Source organism: Nerophis lumbriciformis, linkage group LG31 (genome assembly GCF_033978685.3).
Source record: "Nerophis lumbriciformis linkage group LG31, RoL_Nlum_v2.1, whole genome shotgun sequence".
Lineage (NCBI taxonomy): Eukaryota > Metazoa > Chordata > Actinopteri > Syngnathiformes > Syngnathidae > Nerophis > Nerophis lumbriciformis.
Genome location: NC_084578.2, coordinates 23,824,101 through 23,843,377, shown reverse-complemented (window position 1 = coordinate 23,843,377; position 19,277 = coordinate 23,824,101). Strand labels below are relative to the sequence as shown.

General features: G+C 42.2%; 1 protein-coding gene across 7 annotated transcripts in view; it reads left to right on the top strand.

Moving 5' to 3' along the window:
- Positions 1-19,277, top strand: part of hecw2a (HECT, C2 and WW domain containing E3 ubiquitin protein ligase 2a) — a 246,889-nt gene that overhangs the window by 63,208 nt on the left and 164,404 nt on the right. For all 7 annotated transcript variants that reach the window (XR_009811391.1, XM_061926412.1, XM_061926411.1 and 4 more), the window contains 4 exons: positions 9,816-9,985; positions 10,053-10,192; positions 13,095-13,195; positions 13,277-14,040. Coding sequence is in view for 6 of the 7 variants with exons in the window: in XM_061926412.1 (XP_061782396.1) it covers positions 9,816-9,985; positions 10,053-10,192; positions 13,095-13,195; positions 13,277-14,040 (1,175 nt within the window). In the remaining variant the exon portion in view is untranslated. The remainder of the gene's footprint in view (positions 1-9,815; positions 9,986-10,052; positions 10,193-13,094; positions 13,196-13,276; positions 14,041-19,277) is intronic.

The following is a 19,277-nucleotide window of genomic DNA, read 5'->3' as shown; positions in this document are numbered from 1 at the left end:
GTGGTGGGACAGCCTGTTGACTAGAGTTGTGGCTATGCTGGTGAAAAAGGTGTTAAGTCTGCTTACTACCTCCATTTTGTCTGTAATGAGGGAGTCACCCTCCTTGATGTTGATGTTGGTGAGTCTGGTTTTAAGGTTCTGGCTGCAACCAGGAAGCTGGTTGTTGAGGATTTTCCAGAGCTCACGTGGCTTATTTGTGTTTTCCTCTATTTTGTCGTTAATGTAATTTTTTTTTAAGGATTTAGTCAGGTTGGTTGTCTTATTTCTTATTTTATTGCATTGCTTTTTGAGTGTTGAAAGGAGTGATTTGAGGTTATTATTGGGTTGAGTATCTACTTCGGTTTTACACTTTTAGTATTAGGAGTATTTTCTGTCTCTGTCTTTTATGGCAGCTAATAGGTCCGGATTCATCCATGGTTCAGAGCGGGCTTTGATCCTGACTGTTCTCACGGGAACCATGTCATTTAGTAATGTTAGGAACGCTGTTTTGAAGCGATCCCAAGCATCATCGACCAGGTTGCTCGTGAGCACAGGGGATCAGTCCCACTCACCTAATTTTAGGTTGAAATTATCACTAAATCTGGATTGAACTGTTATGTGGCGGTTGGCTATGGGTTTAGCTATTTTGCGGGTGCAGAAGGTTAGATAGTAATCTCTAAGACCACAGATCATGACCCCACAATTTTTTATTTTAGGCCGGTCTGAAGTGAGAATGAGATCTATGGTTGATTGGGTGGAATCACACACCCTTGTAGGTAGTGTTATTAGCTGGGAAAGACCGTGTAGATTACAAAGCTTGCTGTAGCATCTGAAGACAGGCGCATCTCTGCGTTGAATATATGTGTTCAGATCTCCAGTTATAATTTTCTCCACGTTGTCTACCCCAGCCAAGCACTCCTCGAGAGCCCCAAAGAAATCACTCTGATTAGGGGGTCTTTATACAGTCCCTGTCAGTACCGGCTTAGCGTTTTTAAATTTGATTTCCGCCCACACAGATTCAAGGGCATTGTGGTTGAGATCAGTGTGAGTTATGTATTTTATATCCTGGTGAATATACATACAAACACCCCCACGATGTTTATTCCTGTCCTTTCTGATAACCGAGAAGTTTTCTATCTCTATCTCTGAGTCAGAAACACTTTGATCTAATTTGGTTTCAGAGAAACACTGGATTTCTACCTTCTTGTTGAGGAACATTTCTCTGATTTGGTCGAGTTTGGTTCCAGAGAGGCTGTTCACATTAAGGTGGATGATGTGTAGTCCACTGGAAACAAAAAGAGCATCAGAGTCCGCTGTGTAGTGGTAATGTCCAGAAAAAGGAGGGATGGCTATGTTGGTTGTTATTGAAGTTGAAGTTGGAGATGAAGATAAAGAGCAGTCCAGTTCTCTGTTTTGATGTAGAGGCTTGTGGGACGTGGAGGGAGAGGAGGTGGAGAGAGGCCTATTGTTCGTTCGTCAGCCAGGTGAAGGAGAAGGGGCGGAGTTGAAGAGGGGGGGGCAAGTAGGGGGTGTGGGGGTGGGGGTGGTCTTTTTTCACGGGCTTTGGTGAGGGGCGGAGTTGGAGAGGGAGGGGTTGTTGTTTTCGTTTTCGCGGGCTTTGGAGTAGCTGAAAACAAAGACCAGGGATAGATGAAGAGGCCCCTGAATCCTGTATAGGCCGTGGGTCCCGGCGATGCGGCCCCGACCGTCAGGGACCGGGGTGAGGCCGCGAGGACCGCCGCTCCGCCGTCTCTACTGCAGACCGGGGTGTTGCTGCCGACAGTCACCTCGTTGTCCGCCGTCGCGCTGTCCCCCGCCGGACCGCTGTCTTCACCAGTGTCTGGGTTGTCCTCCTCCGCCGCCGGGCCTCCGATCGTATCGATGAACGGGGTGAAGTCCTCCATCGAGTCGCCGACCGCTGGAGCACAGGTGAGCTCGGGTTGAGATGAGCAAATAGAGGCTGGCGTAGGTGGAGAGCTAATGTTTTTAGCATAGCTCCGACGAGGTCCCGTAGCTAAGTTAGCTTCAATGGCGTCGTTAGCAGCAGTATTGTTAGGCTTCGCCAGGCGGGACAACATTAACCGGGTGGTTACAGGTCCAGGGTTTAGTTCCGTGTCTCCTGAGAGTAGAAGTAATAGTAGTATTGTTGATCTTCGGTCTATCCTTCCAGTCAGGGGCTTGTTTCTTCTGTTTCGATTCGCAGTTAGGCACGAGGTTATCACGTTACCTCCGAAGCTAAAGTGCTTCGCCGATGTATTACTGAGGAGATAAAAATCACTGTGATTGTCCATTTCGCGTTCTCGACTTTCATTTTCAAGAGGGTATAGTATCTGTGGTGATTTAAAATACAAATCCGTGATCCACAGTAGAAAAAGGAGGAAGTGTGGTATCATCCGAGCAGTTGTTTGGATTCCCGAGCGGGAGCGAAAGAAAATGCGACTGCTCATCTCGGCGTCCGGAACTAACTAGCGGAAACATTAGCAGACACGGCATGTAATAACATTGAATGAATAATACTTTTAGATGCCCTTCGAGACGGAAGTGAATCACCACCAGCTGCGGCGGCAAAGTCGGCACACCGTCTGCTGTTAATGCTGCAGGTAACCAGAGGTGTGGACTCGAGTCACATGACTTGGACTCGAGTCAGACTCGAGTCATGAATTTGATGACTTTAGACTCGACTTGACAAAATGTGAAGAGACTTGCAACTCGACTTAGACTTTAACATCAATGACTTGTGACTTCACTTGGACTTGAGCCTTTTGACTTGACATGACTTGACATGACTTGCCACTTTCCCCAAAATCCAAAGCTTAAAAAGTTATTTGGGAGCGCTCCGTATTTTTCATTTTCTTCGTCTGTCTATCAGCGTGTTGTTCCTGTCAGCGTGTGTGCTCTCAGTACAACAGCCAATCAAATTAGATTTACGTTGTTTTCATCACGCAGCATTCATCCAATCAAATTGCAGTACAACCAATGAACAAGAGTTGTCCAAAAACGTGCCAGTGAGAAACAATTATGTTAAAGTTGGTTTCGTTCGGGTATAAAAACTACGACTTGGTCAACAAAAAACGAATTGCGGTATGCAAATCACGCAGTTCGAATATTACAGACGGAGACGCAACAACTTCCAACTTCGTTCGACATTTGAAGTTGCACAAAGAAGGGTAAGTTTTGAATGTAAGATAACGTTTATTGGCTAAGTAACGTGACTTTTATTTGCTGTGTAGTTAAATCAGTGAGGCTGCAAACTCACTGCTAACGTTATAACCATAGACATCTTATAAGTAGACGCAGCATAGAGCGCTACTGCCTACTGGCACAGACGAGGCGCGTGGCCGCCATCTTGGAGTGGTGATCCGCTCCACTCAGTGCAATTCATTTGGCAGGAGCAATGAACTGTCAGTGCATTTAATTCATCTTACCTCACTGAATACCACTGATTTTCACCCCTTTTTTTGTCATACGTGTAGCTATGATAACAGACACATGTTTTGGCGTGTTTTATTATTCATAGTTTGCTTAACAGTAATATAATATTCTTATACGCTATAAGTGACCAGACGTCCGAGATCAAAACTGGGAATATAATCCCAGAGAAGGGGGAAAAAAACGGTAATCTATTTTTAAATTGAAGAAACAATATGATTAGGTTATATATACATATGTGTGTATCCTACATAAACAATGTATGAATACATTAGATATCTATATATCTTAGGGACCATAGACTGTATCTCTGTTGCTTCAGCAGCAGAGAGTTTATTCTGTCTTGACACTTTGTATTGATATTTTCTATTACATTCTTCCCTTAAATGATAATGTTTGCAGTGATTGTTTTATATGTATTATTTTATGTAAGTCGCTTTGGATAAAAGCGTCTGCCAAATACTTAAACATATATAAACACCTGAAAGTCTTCATATCAGCTAAAACCACCAATCTGTTTCACTGGATTCAGAATAAAACCAAATTCTGTTTAACCCAACAATGTTAGTATTTGAATATTGTTACTTGAAGACTGATTCCTGATTACAATTATACTGTTAAGAAAGTATTGTCTTATACTTTGCCTAAAATGAAAATGCATCATAATCAGTGGCGGCTGGTGGATTTTGTTTTAGGTGGGGCTGAAAGTTTGTAAAGCAAACCCCTGTAGGGGCGTCATCCTCCCACAGAAGATTTCTTTGTGATTTTCACATACAAATATTGAAGATCTTTGATCCTTCTCAACTCTGTGGTAATATTATTTTCATAAAATACAACCAATAGTATGTTAATGTTAAATCTCACTTGTGAAAAGTAATCCCCCGATTCCTATTTTCAACAGTCCGCTCATTTGAGCAGGAAAACGCTGAACACCATCTTTGTTTTCTACCTGTCAACTGTCAGTTTCGGCTGCTCGCCGGCTCCTCATCAGCACTTCAAGATGGCGGCCAAATTGCTCAGGTCACAGCAACCAACTACTACTTAAAAGATGTCTATGGTTATAACGTCATTGCAAACACGGCAATCTGTTGCGTCCACTGCAGTTTGCTACCTTATTCATACTTTTTGTCAAGTGATTTTTTTTTAAGCACGGTTTCATGAGGTACCTATACATAACGTTACGTTAGTCAATGTATCACACACAGTAACGTAACGTTAGACGGCAGTCAGCAGCACCGCGTATTTTAGCCACCTACAAAAAGACAAACATACAAACATAGTCAAATAAAGGTCAGTTAAAATGTATACTATATTAAGAGTATGTGTACATATTGCATAGGGTCCTGACATCTAAAAAGTACAACTCTGTTCATTGTTATGTTCATATATTTGTTATGTTTTTCATGTGTACGCACACATAAACACACATACAGTATGAGATGAGATCAATGAGATAAGGTAAGAACAGGATAGAAACTGCTGTGGAACTAGTTACAATGCAATATGCCATGGAAATACAATGTTAACACTTTTGTGCAAATAAGTACAGTTGCACTTGTTTTTTTTAAATGTGTTTATTCTGTAAAGGAATGAGTTACATGTTTAAAATGACTGGTTAATAGTGCTATTTTGAAGTGCAATGTCAGCACTATCTTTTTCCCTGCAATTTCAAATGCACTTGTTTTAATAAATAAATACAGCGTTTTAAAAGCATACACAATCTGTGTAAATATATTAGTCTGTGGTTAAATGACTTGAAAGGACTCGAAACTCAAAATGCAGGACTTGGGACTTGACTTGAAACTTTCCAGTCTTGACTTTGGACTTGACTCGGACTTGCCCTGTCTTGACTCGGGACTTGACTCGAGACTTGAGGGTAAAGACTTGAGACTTACTTGTGACTTGCAAAGCAATGACTTGGTCCCACCTCTGCAGGTAACTACAACAAACTGAAACGGCTTATCAGTTAAAACAGGCAATTATTAACTGTGAACGTAAAATGAAGGTTTCTAATGCATCACATAAAGAAAAATTGCATCTGACTGGCATTGTGCACACCACCTTCTTAAGAGGTGTTCTCCACAGCTGTTATTAGTCCAAAATATTGCATAAGCTTCCTAAAAAGCAGATATGCCTAATTTTCTGCAAAATAATGTTTGATTTTCGTAGATGACGGTTGCAAAATTTCAAAGTGTACAGTTCTACTTGACTTGACTGTCTTGTATTTGTCTTTGGCTGGCGTAGTTTCACTTTTGAATGCTCAGCATGTACTGTGTATATATAAACAGAATATATATATATATATATATATATATATATATGATTTTATTTTAAAATAATACTTTTCATTTCTATTTGAAAAGTGTTTAACATGTTACTGAACATTTTGGTGTAATTGTCATTTGTCACAGTATAATTTGTTGTATTTTGTCTATTACTAGAGAATAATATTTGTTGTATTATTATATTACATGCATCCATCCATTTTCTACCGGTTGTCCCTCTTGAGGTGGCGGGAAGGCTGGAGCCTATCCCAGCTGCTCTCAGGCAGAAGGCCATTACACCTTGGACAAGTGGCCTCCTCATCTCAGGACCAACACTAATAGACAGACAACCATTCACACTCACATTCACACTAGTAATGTATTATTAGTATATTACTTCTGGCACCCCACAGAGGCTGTGGGTCTCTTAACACCTCACTCTTGTGTTTGCATACTCATGTTTCAATCAATCAATCAACGTTTACTTATATAGCCCTTAATCACAAATGTCTCAAAGGGCTGCACAAATCACAACATCATCCTCCTCCCAATCACACCTTTCCAGGTCTCACTGTTGCTGCCAATGTCAGCGTTGTAGTCACCCAGCAGAACAAGGGAATCACTTGAGAGAGCACTCTCCAGTATTCCCTCCAGGGAATCCAAGAAGGACGGGTACTCTGAACTACATTCAGTTCAGAAACCTAAAAAAAATATTAACCCAAATGCCCCAGCCCTGGACCTCCAACTGCTCTCCTCAGACTCTACTGATTTCCTCTTTGTGACTGACTCAGTGGATTTTAAAACCTAAACAGTCTTCTGAACCTGCACACCCTCTTAAAAATATATGTCAGACTCCTTCTTGCGTTCAGCTCTCTGGTACACCGGCGAGCTGCGTAAGATAAAGATGGCCGGACGCGTCCTCAAGAGGCCTCTGGCCTCTGGACAAATTGTTCACAAACAAACACATAGCAAACACAGGATGGCTTATGCACAAGCTTTGAGATACACACCGTCCAGATTTTATTCCATCATTTATAAAAACATCTCCGGTAACTCCAAGAAATTTTTTTTTCAACAATTAATCATCTTCTCAACGCCTCTTTGGCTCTCCTCTCTGAGCCCACCGAGAAAAGGTGTAATAGGCACATCACTTCTTTCAAACAAAAAGTCGATAACATCCGCTCACATCTCTCCACTACTTCTATGTCGCTGCCTCAATCTGCAGACCCAAGCTGATCGGATGCTGCATCCTTCCAAGGACCCACCCCATGCAGTCGACAAAGTGTGGGTCCTGGCTAGAGTCATCCAGCAGTGGCTGGCGCAATATGAATTGGGACGGTTTAACCTTCGGGACACTTCCTGGTTACGTCTGTTGTCTCCACCCTTACATTTACGTCACGTATCTGCAGCTCAGTTGCGCAAGGTAATGTCAAACTTAAGAGAAGAATGTCTAATGGTTTTTTTGTGTTCTCTTGGTCCTTAACCTTATTTTAGAGGTTGATCTACCGGCACCGGCACCGTCTTATTTTACTGCGGTTAGACCCGATCGATCATGGGAGATGGTTGTCATGAAGATGTGTTATGTTTTGACTAGTATTCTAAAGCTGTTATTTCTAATTATTAGTTAATATTTGGACTTATTTTTATGCTTGTGAATGGTTGTTGTAGTGGGACATGTACCTTTAAAAACACGCAAACAATCAGAAAGAGTTCTCACGGTCTATCCATACAGCAACACCACACAAACTGGTATATACTGTATGTGTTTTGTGTCGTTTATTTTTGTTCTGTTGTTGTCCAAGTTCTCCAGCAAAAAAAACAAACAAACAAAAAAACAGAAAAGTTAGAGACAAGATCACAATAATCATTAATAAAAGTAAATATTTTCAAATAACATGTAGATGTACACAAAAAACAACAATAACTAATATCGGTACATTGATGCACACATTTACAATACTTCATTATTCCGGCCACACATTAATAGAACATAATTAAGGAAAATTATTGCGGTCTTAAAAAGTACATTAAAAGATGTCAGACTTTATTTCTTACATTGAAAAAAGCTGACTGCAACGGTCGGATATATGTCTCTCCCTCGGGGTAAAAAGAGGTGCAAAGAGCACGGAGGTCGCTCAACATTAAGATAGCCGAGGTCTCGTAATTTACAACAAATATATATCACTACTGTCACCCCAACTAGACGTGTCTGCTTTTAGCTGTTTTAAATGAACAAATAAAGCTATACTTACATTTCAAAGTGGCCCTTTCCGCTTTGCATAGCGCCGCCATGTTAAAAATGGTTTCCGGTTCCGGTTGAGTGAACGCTGGCGTGCGCTGCTGCCGCTACTCATCGGCTTTATCTCTTATCTGAAGTTGTTTTAGGTGCTTTTGAATTGTTTTTATTGCTGAATAGGCCCTGGCACATACTTGCTTTTACTGCACTTTTTAAGCATTATTTTGTAATCGTAATCTGAGAAATACCTCATCTGCTAAACATCGGAATTTGGCAAAAGACGCCACTTCCAGTTCGCCGCCGCAATGTGGATGACCAGATCAAATGTTTGGATACCGCTGATGTGGATTCTTTTGATCCACGTCCACTCTCCTGTGACTGCTCTCCTCCAATATTCTGCTGCTGAGCTCCTGCAACTCCATTCTCGACTGTTTCGTCCACAACCAGTGACGCTTCACGTCCACCCGGACATAGCTTACCAGCCCTGCCGAAGGTACATTCACCGTGGGTCCCGCAGAAACCACCAGCTCAGTGAAAATACGCCAATAAAATTAATTTGGTCCAAAACTCGTCTCCCGCCACGGAACATTGGCAGGCGAGTCGACCACTAAGTCGACCACGACCTAGCTCGGCTAACCCAAGACATCAAAATGAAAGCGCTAACGCTAACTTCGGTCTTCTTAACAACCGCTCACTCACGAGCAAAGGACGTCTCATCCAGGATCTCCTTACTGACCATAAACTGGACTTTATCTGCCGAACAGAAACATGGCAACACCTCAATGATTTTACGGACCTTAACAACGCAACTCCTCCCGGGTTTGTTTACACTTCCAAACCTCGCACCACCAGTCGCGGAGGAGGTCCCACGGTAATCTATCGCGAGAAGTGGAAAGTCTCACCGGTGTCTTTTCCCGCCTCGTGCTCCTTGGAATTCACAGTTTTGCAACTATCTAGACCAACTTCCGCAATCATTGCTGCTGTGTACTGACCACCAATTTATAACAAAAGATTTTATTAGTGATTTTTCTGCTTTTCTCGCTCATCTTTCTTCACTTTCCCCTAGTATCGTACTGGTGGGGGATTTAAATTTCCACATGGACAGCACTAATACAATCTCCAGTGATTTTTCATCCTGTCTCCAAAGCTTTGGTCTGCAGCAGTACATCAACTTCCCTACTTACTGTAAAGGACATACACTTGATTTGGTTTGCTGTTCAGGTGTAAATGTTGTAAATGGAACTTCCAATTCACTACATTACTCCGATCACCTGGTAGTATCTTTCACTGTCAAATTAAGTTTTTCTACGCAATATCTGTTTTCGCAAAATCAAGTGCATCAACTCTGATGCTCTTTTCACCGCCATTGACAGCCTCACCAGTATAGACTCTCTTCCTCTCCCGATGAACTGGTCACCTACTACAACAATAATCTTCATCATCTACTTGACTCCAGTGAAAAACAGAAGTGTCTCTTTCACCAACTCTGCGCTCTGTTTACTCCCACACTACGCAAATTAAAATCAAAGAGACGCCAACTTAAATGTCTCAACCTGTGCAAACCTCACATTAGCCTTTGATACAATTAATTACATCCTCCTCTACCACTTACACTACACCATTGGACTATCAGGACACGTTCACAACTAGTTCAGCTCTTATCTGACTGGCAGTACTTAGCATGTCGCCTCGGTAGAAGCAAAATCACACACCCACAACATCACCTTCGGTGACTTCTTAGTGTTCAGCACAACATTTATTAACTTGGCTTCAATTTGAAACTTAGTAACTTTTATCAAGTACAGTATACCATCAGTAATTTCTCCTATTGTAGTAACCGTGTTGTACTTTAAGACACACAAACAAGTAATGAGTACATATCAAAATCCTTTTTTTTTTGCTCACAGATCTGCGGGCCAACAGCCTAAAAAAAGGTATGTTTTTTCATCCGGATCCATATCTAAAGATGTCCATCCATCCTGGCAAAAGGAGCGTCTTCCCCGTCTTCAGCCATCACGGACAAGAACGCCGATCAGCCATCATCGCAAACACCATCAACCCAGTTTGGCTTGGAGAGGTGAGTGGCTTTAAACTTCATGGTCCTCATCTGCACATGTTCTGATTCCTGGTCGATGTGTCTGCAGAAATACACCTTTGTAGCACTAATGACGGACATTTTGTACATCGAAGTCAAGGACAAGTTTGCCAAAAGTCGACCAATCATCAAACGCTTTCTTGGTCAGCTAACAATCCCTGTACAGCGCCTGATCGAAAAGATACCTGGGTAAGTACACTACATGAAGTATTTCATCCTCTTTTTACTTTACAACTTGCAGTAGTGTACCTGTAGTTCTTTGGAGTTGTAGTACTTGAGGGATCCTGATACAAACATAGCTGCCATTATCCTAGTCACTGCTATTTTGCACTTAGGGAAGACACCTCACCCTCCTTGCCTCCAGTGCCACTCACACTGGTGTATACATGTGAATGAATAAATAAAGTAATGGGAATTAAATAATGAATGAATGACTGAATTAATGGGAATGAATCGTTTAAATGAATGAATAAACTAATTAATGTAAATGAATAAATGTGAGTGAATGAATGACTGAATGACTGTGAGTGAATAAATGAATGCATGTGAATGAATTAATGAATTCAAATACATGGATGAAAGAATGTGGATAATTATGACAGAATGAATGTGAATGAATGAATGTGAGGTGGTGGTCAAACAGGTCTTTGCCGTAAATTGACAGCCGTGTTTCCGTCAGTCTACCTCTGGAAAGCTGTGACTCCAAATGTACTTTACCACCATAAAAGTGTGAATTATCTAGCCAATATTAAATTGGTAGTAGTAGATGTATTTTACTGCAATCAATTTGTGAATTATTCATCCATTATTTTAATTATTATTGTTATTATTATTATTATTATTATTATTATTATTATTATTATTACTATGTGAATTCAACCACCATCCATGTGTGAATCTGGAGTGAATGAATGATGATTTCTCAGCTCTCATTGTAAAGCGATTGGGTGTCGAGAAAAGTGCTATATAAATCTAAAACATTATTATCATTATTACATTCCATACTCATACTCATACCCATTTGCATTTGCATATTTCATACTCTTTATCCGTATTTGTATGGATTAATTTGTAATAAACAATCTTTTAAGTCTTTGAAGTCATGCTCATATTTTATATTTGTATTAATTTTGTCACAAGATTGTTGTGTAATTGTCACGGACACAAACTTGTGAAATTGTCACAAACAAAAACTTGTGTGATTTTTGCAAACAACTACTTGTTGTCTGATTGTCGCAAACAAACATGAGTTTGTGTGATTGTCACAAACAAAAATTTGTTGTGGGATATTTGCAAACAACTACTTGTCTGATCGTCGCAAACAAACTTGTGTGATTGTCACAACACAAACTTGTGGAATTGTTACAAAGACAAACTTGTTGTGCGATTATTTCAAACACAAACATGTGTGATTGTCGCAAACACAAACTGGTTGTGTGATTGTCACAACCACAACGTGTTGTGTGACTGTCACAAATACAAACCTGTTGTGTGATTGTCACAAACACAAACCTGTTGTGTGATTGTCACAAACACAACCTTGTGGTATTGTAGAGGGTTAGGAGTAGGAGGTTAGGGGTAAGAGGTTCTGGTTAGATATGCAGTGGGGATGTATATCGTTAAGATTTTATTGATACAAATACCATTATTGATATTCCTTATCGATACCAGTATTCAACAGTACTCTTATCGGTACCATATGTAATCTGTGTAAATAAAGATGTGAAATAATGCATTTTTATTACCATTTTTATTGACTTTATTCTTTTATTGCTTCCTTATTTATTATTATAAAGCTGATTAACAGATCAAAGGTCTGGGCGACAGGCAAAAAAAAAAATCATCCAATCTTGATTATTACCACAATGTTTTACATTGTTTTTAACCTGCCAGTTTTAAAGCATCTGTACTAAAACAACTAAACTAGGGATTAGTTAAACATTGTATTAACAATCTATGTAAATAACAAAGTAAACTAAATAAGAAAAAACACAATGACGTAACAATGTACCAAAAAATTTTAATTTACATGCTTTCAAGTAAAAGTAAGCACACACAAAGATGCATAAGTTATTATATCAATACGTGCACTCCAACTATATGTATTAGAAGCTGTCAAGTTATCATTAACTTCCCAATGAAGATCAAGAGTTGCGTCGACTACTTCCTAGCATTGGCAGTAGTAGCACAGTGTTTTTCACAAAGCTTTTGGATGACAAGTAGTCATCAAATTGCAAAAGAAACATCACCTCACAGTAGAAATCATTTGGGAACTGTTCAGCTCTGTATTTTGAAGTTAGTTTTGTAGTTTGACGTGGCCGCGTGTCAAGAAGGCAGGCACAGAGATGGCCCGAGAAGGATGCATTGCTGCCGGCTAGAGTGCTGGCCCACAGAGGTAAGTGTTTGTCAAGTACCGTAAACATGATTTCCCCTTTTGCTCTAAATTACAAATTTAGGTCACATTACGCCAATTTCCGCGACTTTCTGCAATAGATTCTGTTTTAGCAAATGTTTGATTTTGTCCTGGTTTTCAATTATGGGTAAATAAATCTATAGTTCTATTAACTTCCGCATACTGTACCTTGTAACCAGAAGTGGGGTTGAAAAAGGTCGTCTCCGATTGGCTGTTCCGCTGTGTCTTTTTTATGCTTTGCAGTGGCACCTGAGTGAATGCGCGCGTGACATAATTACGATGGTCAGCCAGATAAAAATAAAAGTACCAATAGCTGTATAATTTTTCCAGAATTTTAATACTCTTCTTGGAGCGGCCCAAATAGGAACCGGCACCAAAAAATTCCGGTACTCGGTATACATCCCTAGTTACTGTAGAAGGAGGTGTTAGCGTTTGTGGGTTATGGTTAGTTAGAGTAAGAGTTAGGGTAGAATTAGGTTAATGTTATGGTTAAGGAAAGTTGTTGTGGGATTATCACAACGCAAACATGATGTGTGATTGTCATAAACACAATGATGTTGTGTGTGATTGTCACAAACATAAACTTGTTATGTTATTGATATAAACACAAAGCAATGTGATTGTCACAAACACAGTTGTTTTATGGTTGTCACAAACACAAACTTGTGTGATTGTCAGAGTCCAGCCTGTGAGTTTCTCTTTGTGCCGCCGCCTCCCTACGGAACACGTGAGCGGAAATTTGCAGTTCAAGGTGGAGCTGACATCTACTGGTGCTGATGGTAATATATATATGTGTGTAATATTTCTCTCAATGTATACATCTTTACAACATGTGGTAAGATATAAATGTGCTTCTACAGATGCTATCGTTGGCCTTTCGAGCTTTAATGGAGCTCCAGGGACTCCATCAGATGATGAGGATCTGCCTCATCACTTTCCAGGAATGCTCTCAGCAGGCCCCTCCCCCACTGAGTCCCAGGACTCCCAATGTGTTTGGGATGGCGGGGCCTCAGCATACCCAGAAAAGGATCTTCCTCTTGTCGGATCTGAAGCTAGATTTTTGGAGGAACGTGAGTTGCTTCATAGGTCACTCAGTGAGGGCCTGGACGCTATTGAGGTCCGCAAACGTCCAGGAGAAAGGCCCTTCGGTGCCGCCTCTCCCAAACTATGTTCAAGCTTCCCCACACATTCGCGGCTTAGCGCGATGTTACACATTGATTCCGACGAGGACGAAGACAGGTCCGGGGCAAATGAAACACTTCCAATACCGCCCTCCCCGTTGTTGTTAAATGGAGTTCCTCAAGATGTTACTGGTCCTGATGAAGATGAGACGCAGTCTGGAGAAGAGGAGCCTGAGCGTCTTGAAGATGTAACCTCCGAGGCCCGGGTGGCTCATGAGGTGGAAGCAGGTCTGAACCAGGATGATGTTATGGACCTAGATGTCTTCCCCGAGGTGGAAGAAGCTCGATTCTCAGAGGCTGTTTCCCATAATACCTTACCAGAGGGGGCAGAGGAACCCGCTGAAGAACTTTCTTCAGAGATGGACACCTGCTCCATGGCAACAGCACCTCAGACGGCCATCTCCTCCTCAGACAGCTGTCCTGTCACCTTGACTGTCGGTGTGGTAAGTTCTCGTATGGGCATCAATAATTCATCTGACAACAACATTCAGAGGCTGTAAATAATATTAATTTTTGACACTTAATAAAGTCTGAATTATGTGAAACTGTATACCACGGCAGCTCGCTCCTCTCCCTTCAAATCTTCCCGCTGGCTTGATATTGATGTTCTCTGAATTAATAAAAGCAAGTGTTAAAACTTTAAGAAGGGGAACCGGAGGGTGTGTTCCAACTATCGTGGGATCACACTCCTCAGCCTTCCCGGTAAGGTCTATTCAGGTGTACTGGAGAGGAGGCTACGCTGGATAGTCGAACCTCGGATTCAGGAGGAACAGTGTGGTTTTCGTCCTGGTCGTGGAACTGTGGACCAGCTCTGTACTCTCGGCAGGGTCCTTGAGGGTGCATGGGAGTTTGCCAAACCAGTCTACGTGTGCTTTGTGGACTTGGAGAAGGCATTCGACCGGGTACCCCGGGAAGTCCTGTGGGGAGTGCTCAGAGAGTATGGGGTAACGGACTGTCTGATTGTGGCGGTCCGCTCCCTGTATGATCAGTGTCAGAGCTTAGTCTGCATTGCCGGCAGTAAGTCGGACCCGTTTCCAGTGAGGGTTGGACTCCGCCAAGGCTGCCCTTTGTCACCGATTCTGTTCATAACTTTTATGGACAGAATTTCTAGGAGCAGTCAGGGCGTTGAGGGTATCTGGTTTAGTGGCTGCAGGATTAGGTCTCTGCTTTTTGCAGATGATGTGGTCCTGATGGCTTCATCTGGCCAAGATCTTCAGCTCTCACTGGATCAGTTCGCAGCTGAGTGTGAAGCGACTGGGATGGGAATCAGCACCTACAAGTCCGAGTCCATGGTTCCCGCCCGGTAAAAGGTGGAGTGCCATCTCCGGGTTGGGAAGGAGATCTTGCCCCAAGTGGAGGAGTTCAAGTACCTCTGAGCCTTGTTCACGAGTGAGGGAAGAGTGGATCGTGAGATCGACAGGCGGATCGGTGCGGCGTCTTCAGTAATGCGGACGCTGTATCGATCCGTTGTGGTGAAGAAGGAGCTGAGCCGGAAGGCAAAGCTCTCAATTTACCAGTCAATCTACATTCCCATCCTCACCTATGGTCATGAGCTTTGGGTTATGACCAAAAGGACAAGATCACGGGTACAATCGGCCGAAATGATCTTCCTCCGCCGGGTGGCGGGGCGCTCCCTTAGAGATATGGTGAGTAGCTCTATCATCCGGGAGGAGCTCAAAGGAAAGCCAGTGCTCCTCCACATCGAGAGGAGCCAGATGAGGTGGTTCGGGCATCTGGTCAGGATGCCACCCGAACACCTCCTACGTCCGACCGGTAGGAGGCCACGGGGAAGACCCAGGACACGTTGGGAAGACTATCTCTCCCGGCTGGCCTGGGAATGCCTCGGGATCCCCAGGGAGGAGCTGGATGAAGTGGCTGGGGAGAGGGAAGTCTGAGCTTCCCTGCTTAGGCTGCTGCCCCCGCGACCCAACCTCAGATAAGTGGAAGAAGATGGATGGATGGATGTAATGTTAAAACTATTGGATTATATATATATCTTAATTGTTTTGAAAACTGAAGTGATGGTTTTTGGACCCAGTACCTTCTGTGAGTGCCCCGATGACCTCGATCCCTTGACATTAGCATGTGAAGATCGCATTCACTAACCTGGTTTAAGAGAGATTCTATACTAGACCATCAGATTGACACTATAGTCAGGTACATTTTTTTCAATCTACAGGAGTTTTCCAAGATTATAACATTTCTTTCAAAACAATATTTTGAGACAGTAATCCATGCCTTCTTTACATTTGCAACTCACTCACTTTGTTTTGAAATTAGCCAGTCTTCCCCCTCTGGTCCAAAATGCAGCAGCACAACTTTTAACTGGCACAAGTAAAAGACAACGCACATAATCTATTATTATTATTATTTGTTTTAATGCAATTCTCTCCAGTGCTTTGCTGTTCTGCTGGATCCTCTATCTGATGTCTTTGCTACCTCTCGCAGTTTAGAGACACTTTTTGTAAAATGTGAGCTGTTCCAAGGATGGCCGCCATCTTTGCACCTCCAATGACGTCTGGAAGCTCTAATTTCCCCTGCCATGTCTTAGCGTTCTTCCAAATGGTTCCAATGGCGCCAATCACGATTGGAACCACTGTCACTTTTGATACTCTGTGGATCCTTTTGACTTCGAACGCTAGACCCGCTTTCTTTTACTCAGTGTGGATGGTGTTCCGGTTGGCTAATACCGGTATGTCAAAGTCAGTGTACACTCCTGGGTACATTTCTTCACTAGGGTAAAATCTGGTTGATTGTGATTCAGCTTCTTAGCTGTTTAAAACTGTAGATGATTTTGAGCTTTTCATTCGCTGCTACTGACAAGGGCTGGTGATCATACAGGTACCACTTGTCAGCACATTCTATTTCAGTGGTTCTCGACATTTTTTCACCAAGTACCACCTCAGAAACCACTCTCTCCAAGTAACACCATAATGACCAACATTAAAATACTGTAGGCATACTACGCCTATGAAGTATATTTAAAATTTATGGACACTGTATCATAAACAATGGACAAACATCATCAACAATGATACTCTATATACAGTACATATTTACAGACTTCTTAGGCGCACCATTAGATTAGTTGCCACTAACCTTTTTGAGCCCAAAATCTCCTGTCTCAGCCAAAAGCCAAATCATATACATGTATATATGTACATACATTTGTATATATATATATATATATGTATATATATATATATATAACATATTTTATTTAATTTTAGTGTTGTTTTTTAAAGACAAAGCTTTTTGTTGTATTAGCTGATGTCAACATTTTGTTTTTTTCTCATAGTTCTTTTTGCTGTTCTCCCAATTTTTGCCGGTGTTTTTTTTGGTAATATCCCCAGGGCCAATGACAAACAAGTCACAGGCCGCAGATGCCCCCTGTAATGCACTCTGGGCACCCCAGCTGTAGACGTTAACTGTTTATGGCCAATATAGTCTTAGTACCGTTGTGTATTTGTTCATCCTTTGGTAACATATGTGAGGCAAGTCAGTTTACGTCAGTAGTAGAATCAGCTGTTCACCTGGCAGGATTTTTCTGTGTGATAAAGAGGGCATAAACACCGCCGCCTTGTTTTATCATATATTACTGCCTTTGCACATTTCAATGTTTACTTTTGTATATATAAATCAACACAAAATTAGTAATTTGGAGCAATGTTCACGTATTCTAGAATTTGGCTTGTTAGCTTCTTGTCGCAGGCGAGCGATGGTGGTCTTGGTTTAAGGAAGAGTTGTTTGATGTTGGATGCTAGACAATGTCCAATGTGTTGCAGCCGTAATGCATTGTTGCAGCTCGATGATTTTTGTGTACATCATGGCATGCGTGTTTGTGAGACAAACAGGTAAAATGTGCGCCGTGCTGTGGGGAAGTGGCCGTGGTGTTGAAAGCGGCGGGAGGAGAGGATGAAAAGAGACATCCAGGCGGGGTTGTAACTGATGTAGGAGTGGATGTACCATGGATGGGTCCAGAGGATCAACTGGCCGAACGCGATTGACAGGTTGGCGACCCTTGCACTACATGGAGCCCGCCGTCCTCACCACTCTCTGCAGAGACTTCCAGTCTGAGGCACTGCAGGCTCCAGTCCAGACAGAGATGCAGTTGGTCAGTAGGCTCTCTATAGTGCCTCTGTAGAATGTGGTGAGAATGGGGGGTGGGAGCTGTGCTCTTTTCATCCAACGCAAAAAGTGCATGCGCTGCTGAGCTGTTTTTACAAGAGCTCCGGTGTGTAGGCACCTGCTCATATTGTCAGTTATCTGCACCCCCAGGAACTTGGTGCTGCTTACCATCTCTACTGCTATGCAGTTGATGAAGAGTGGAGTGTGGCTGGACTGGTGCCTCCTGAAGTCGACGATGATCTCCTTGGTCTTGTCGAAATTCAGGACCAGGTTGTTGGTTCTGCACCAGTCAACCAGTTGTTTCACCTCCTCCCTGTAGTCCATGTTGTTGTTGTCACGGATGAGGCCCTCTACTGTTGTGTCGTCCGCATACTTCACAATGTGGTTAGTAGTGGACCTGGCGCAGCAGTCATGGGTCATCAATGTGAACAGCAGCAGACTCAGGACGCAGCTCTGGGGGGAGCCGGTGCTCAGGGAGATGGCACTAAAGGTGTTGTCGCCCACTCTCACAGACTGGGGTCTGTCTGTGAGGAAGTCAAGCAGCCAGTTGCATAGGGGAGTACTGAATCCAAGGGGGGCCAGTTTGCTCACCAAGTGCTGAGGGATGATTGTGTTGAACGCCGAGCTGAAGTCCAGAAACAACATTCGCACGAGTGTGTATGTATGTATTTGTTCTTATTACAGTGGAACCCTGATTCACGAACATCTCTATTTGCGTTATTTTCAGTCTACGAATGTTTAGGTCGAGCCAAATATGTCTTGGTGTGTGACCAACGTCTTAGTGTACAGTCGCTTTCATTAATTTTTTCATTTATTTATTCATTTTAGGTTTACCCTCTGCCCTTTTAAGCCACCGTTTAAGGAATGAGGATAACAACGTAGCTTTTCTACCCGTTCAAGCAGAGTTGAACCGTATTCTTAGCAACATTGCCATTGCTTTAGTCAACAACAGATGCAATATGCATATGATAGGCAAGGCAAGGGAAGAGCACAATTTGTACACAAGGCAATTCAAAGTGCTTTACTGAAAATTGCAAGAAGGCAAAAATTAAATATAAAATACTAATAAAAAGAATTATAATTTAAATCAAAATCAATCAAAGAGTGTAGATAAAATACTTTCAGTTGTCATATTAAATGAAAGTGATTTCAGCCTGGATTTTAACATTGCCAACGTTGAGGCCCATCTCACATCTTCGGGAAGACAATTCTGGATTTTAGGAACATAAAACTGAAACGCAGTCTCACCAGGTTTGGTCTTGACTCTAGGCACCAGCAAAAGACCACTAACATGTTAGAGATCTACTTTGGCACAAGACCATGCAAGACTTGGACTCAAGGAAAGCTGTTTTAAAGTATGTTCTCTGAGCAACAGGAAGACAGAGCAGTGATCTAAGCAGTGGACTAATATGATCGTTTTTCCAGACTCCAGTCAGGACTCGAGCAGCAGCATTCTGGATGTACTGGAGCTGCTTTACAGTTTTTGCAGTTTTTCATGTGGCTGCTGATGTTATTGACTTATTGTGGCTGTGTAACTTCAAATTTGAGCCAA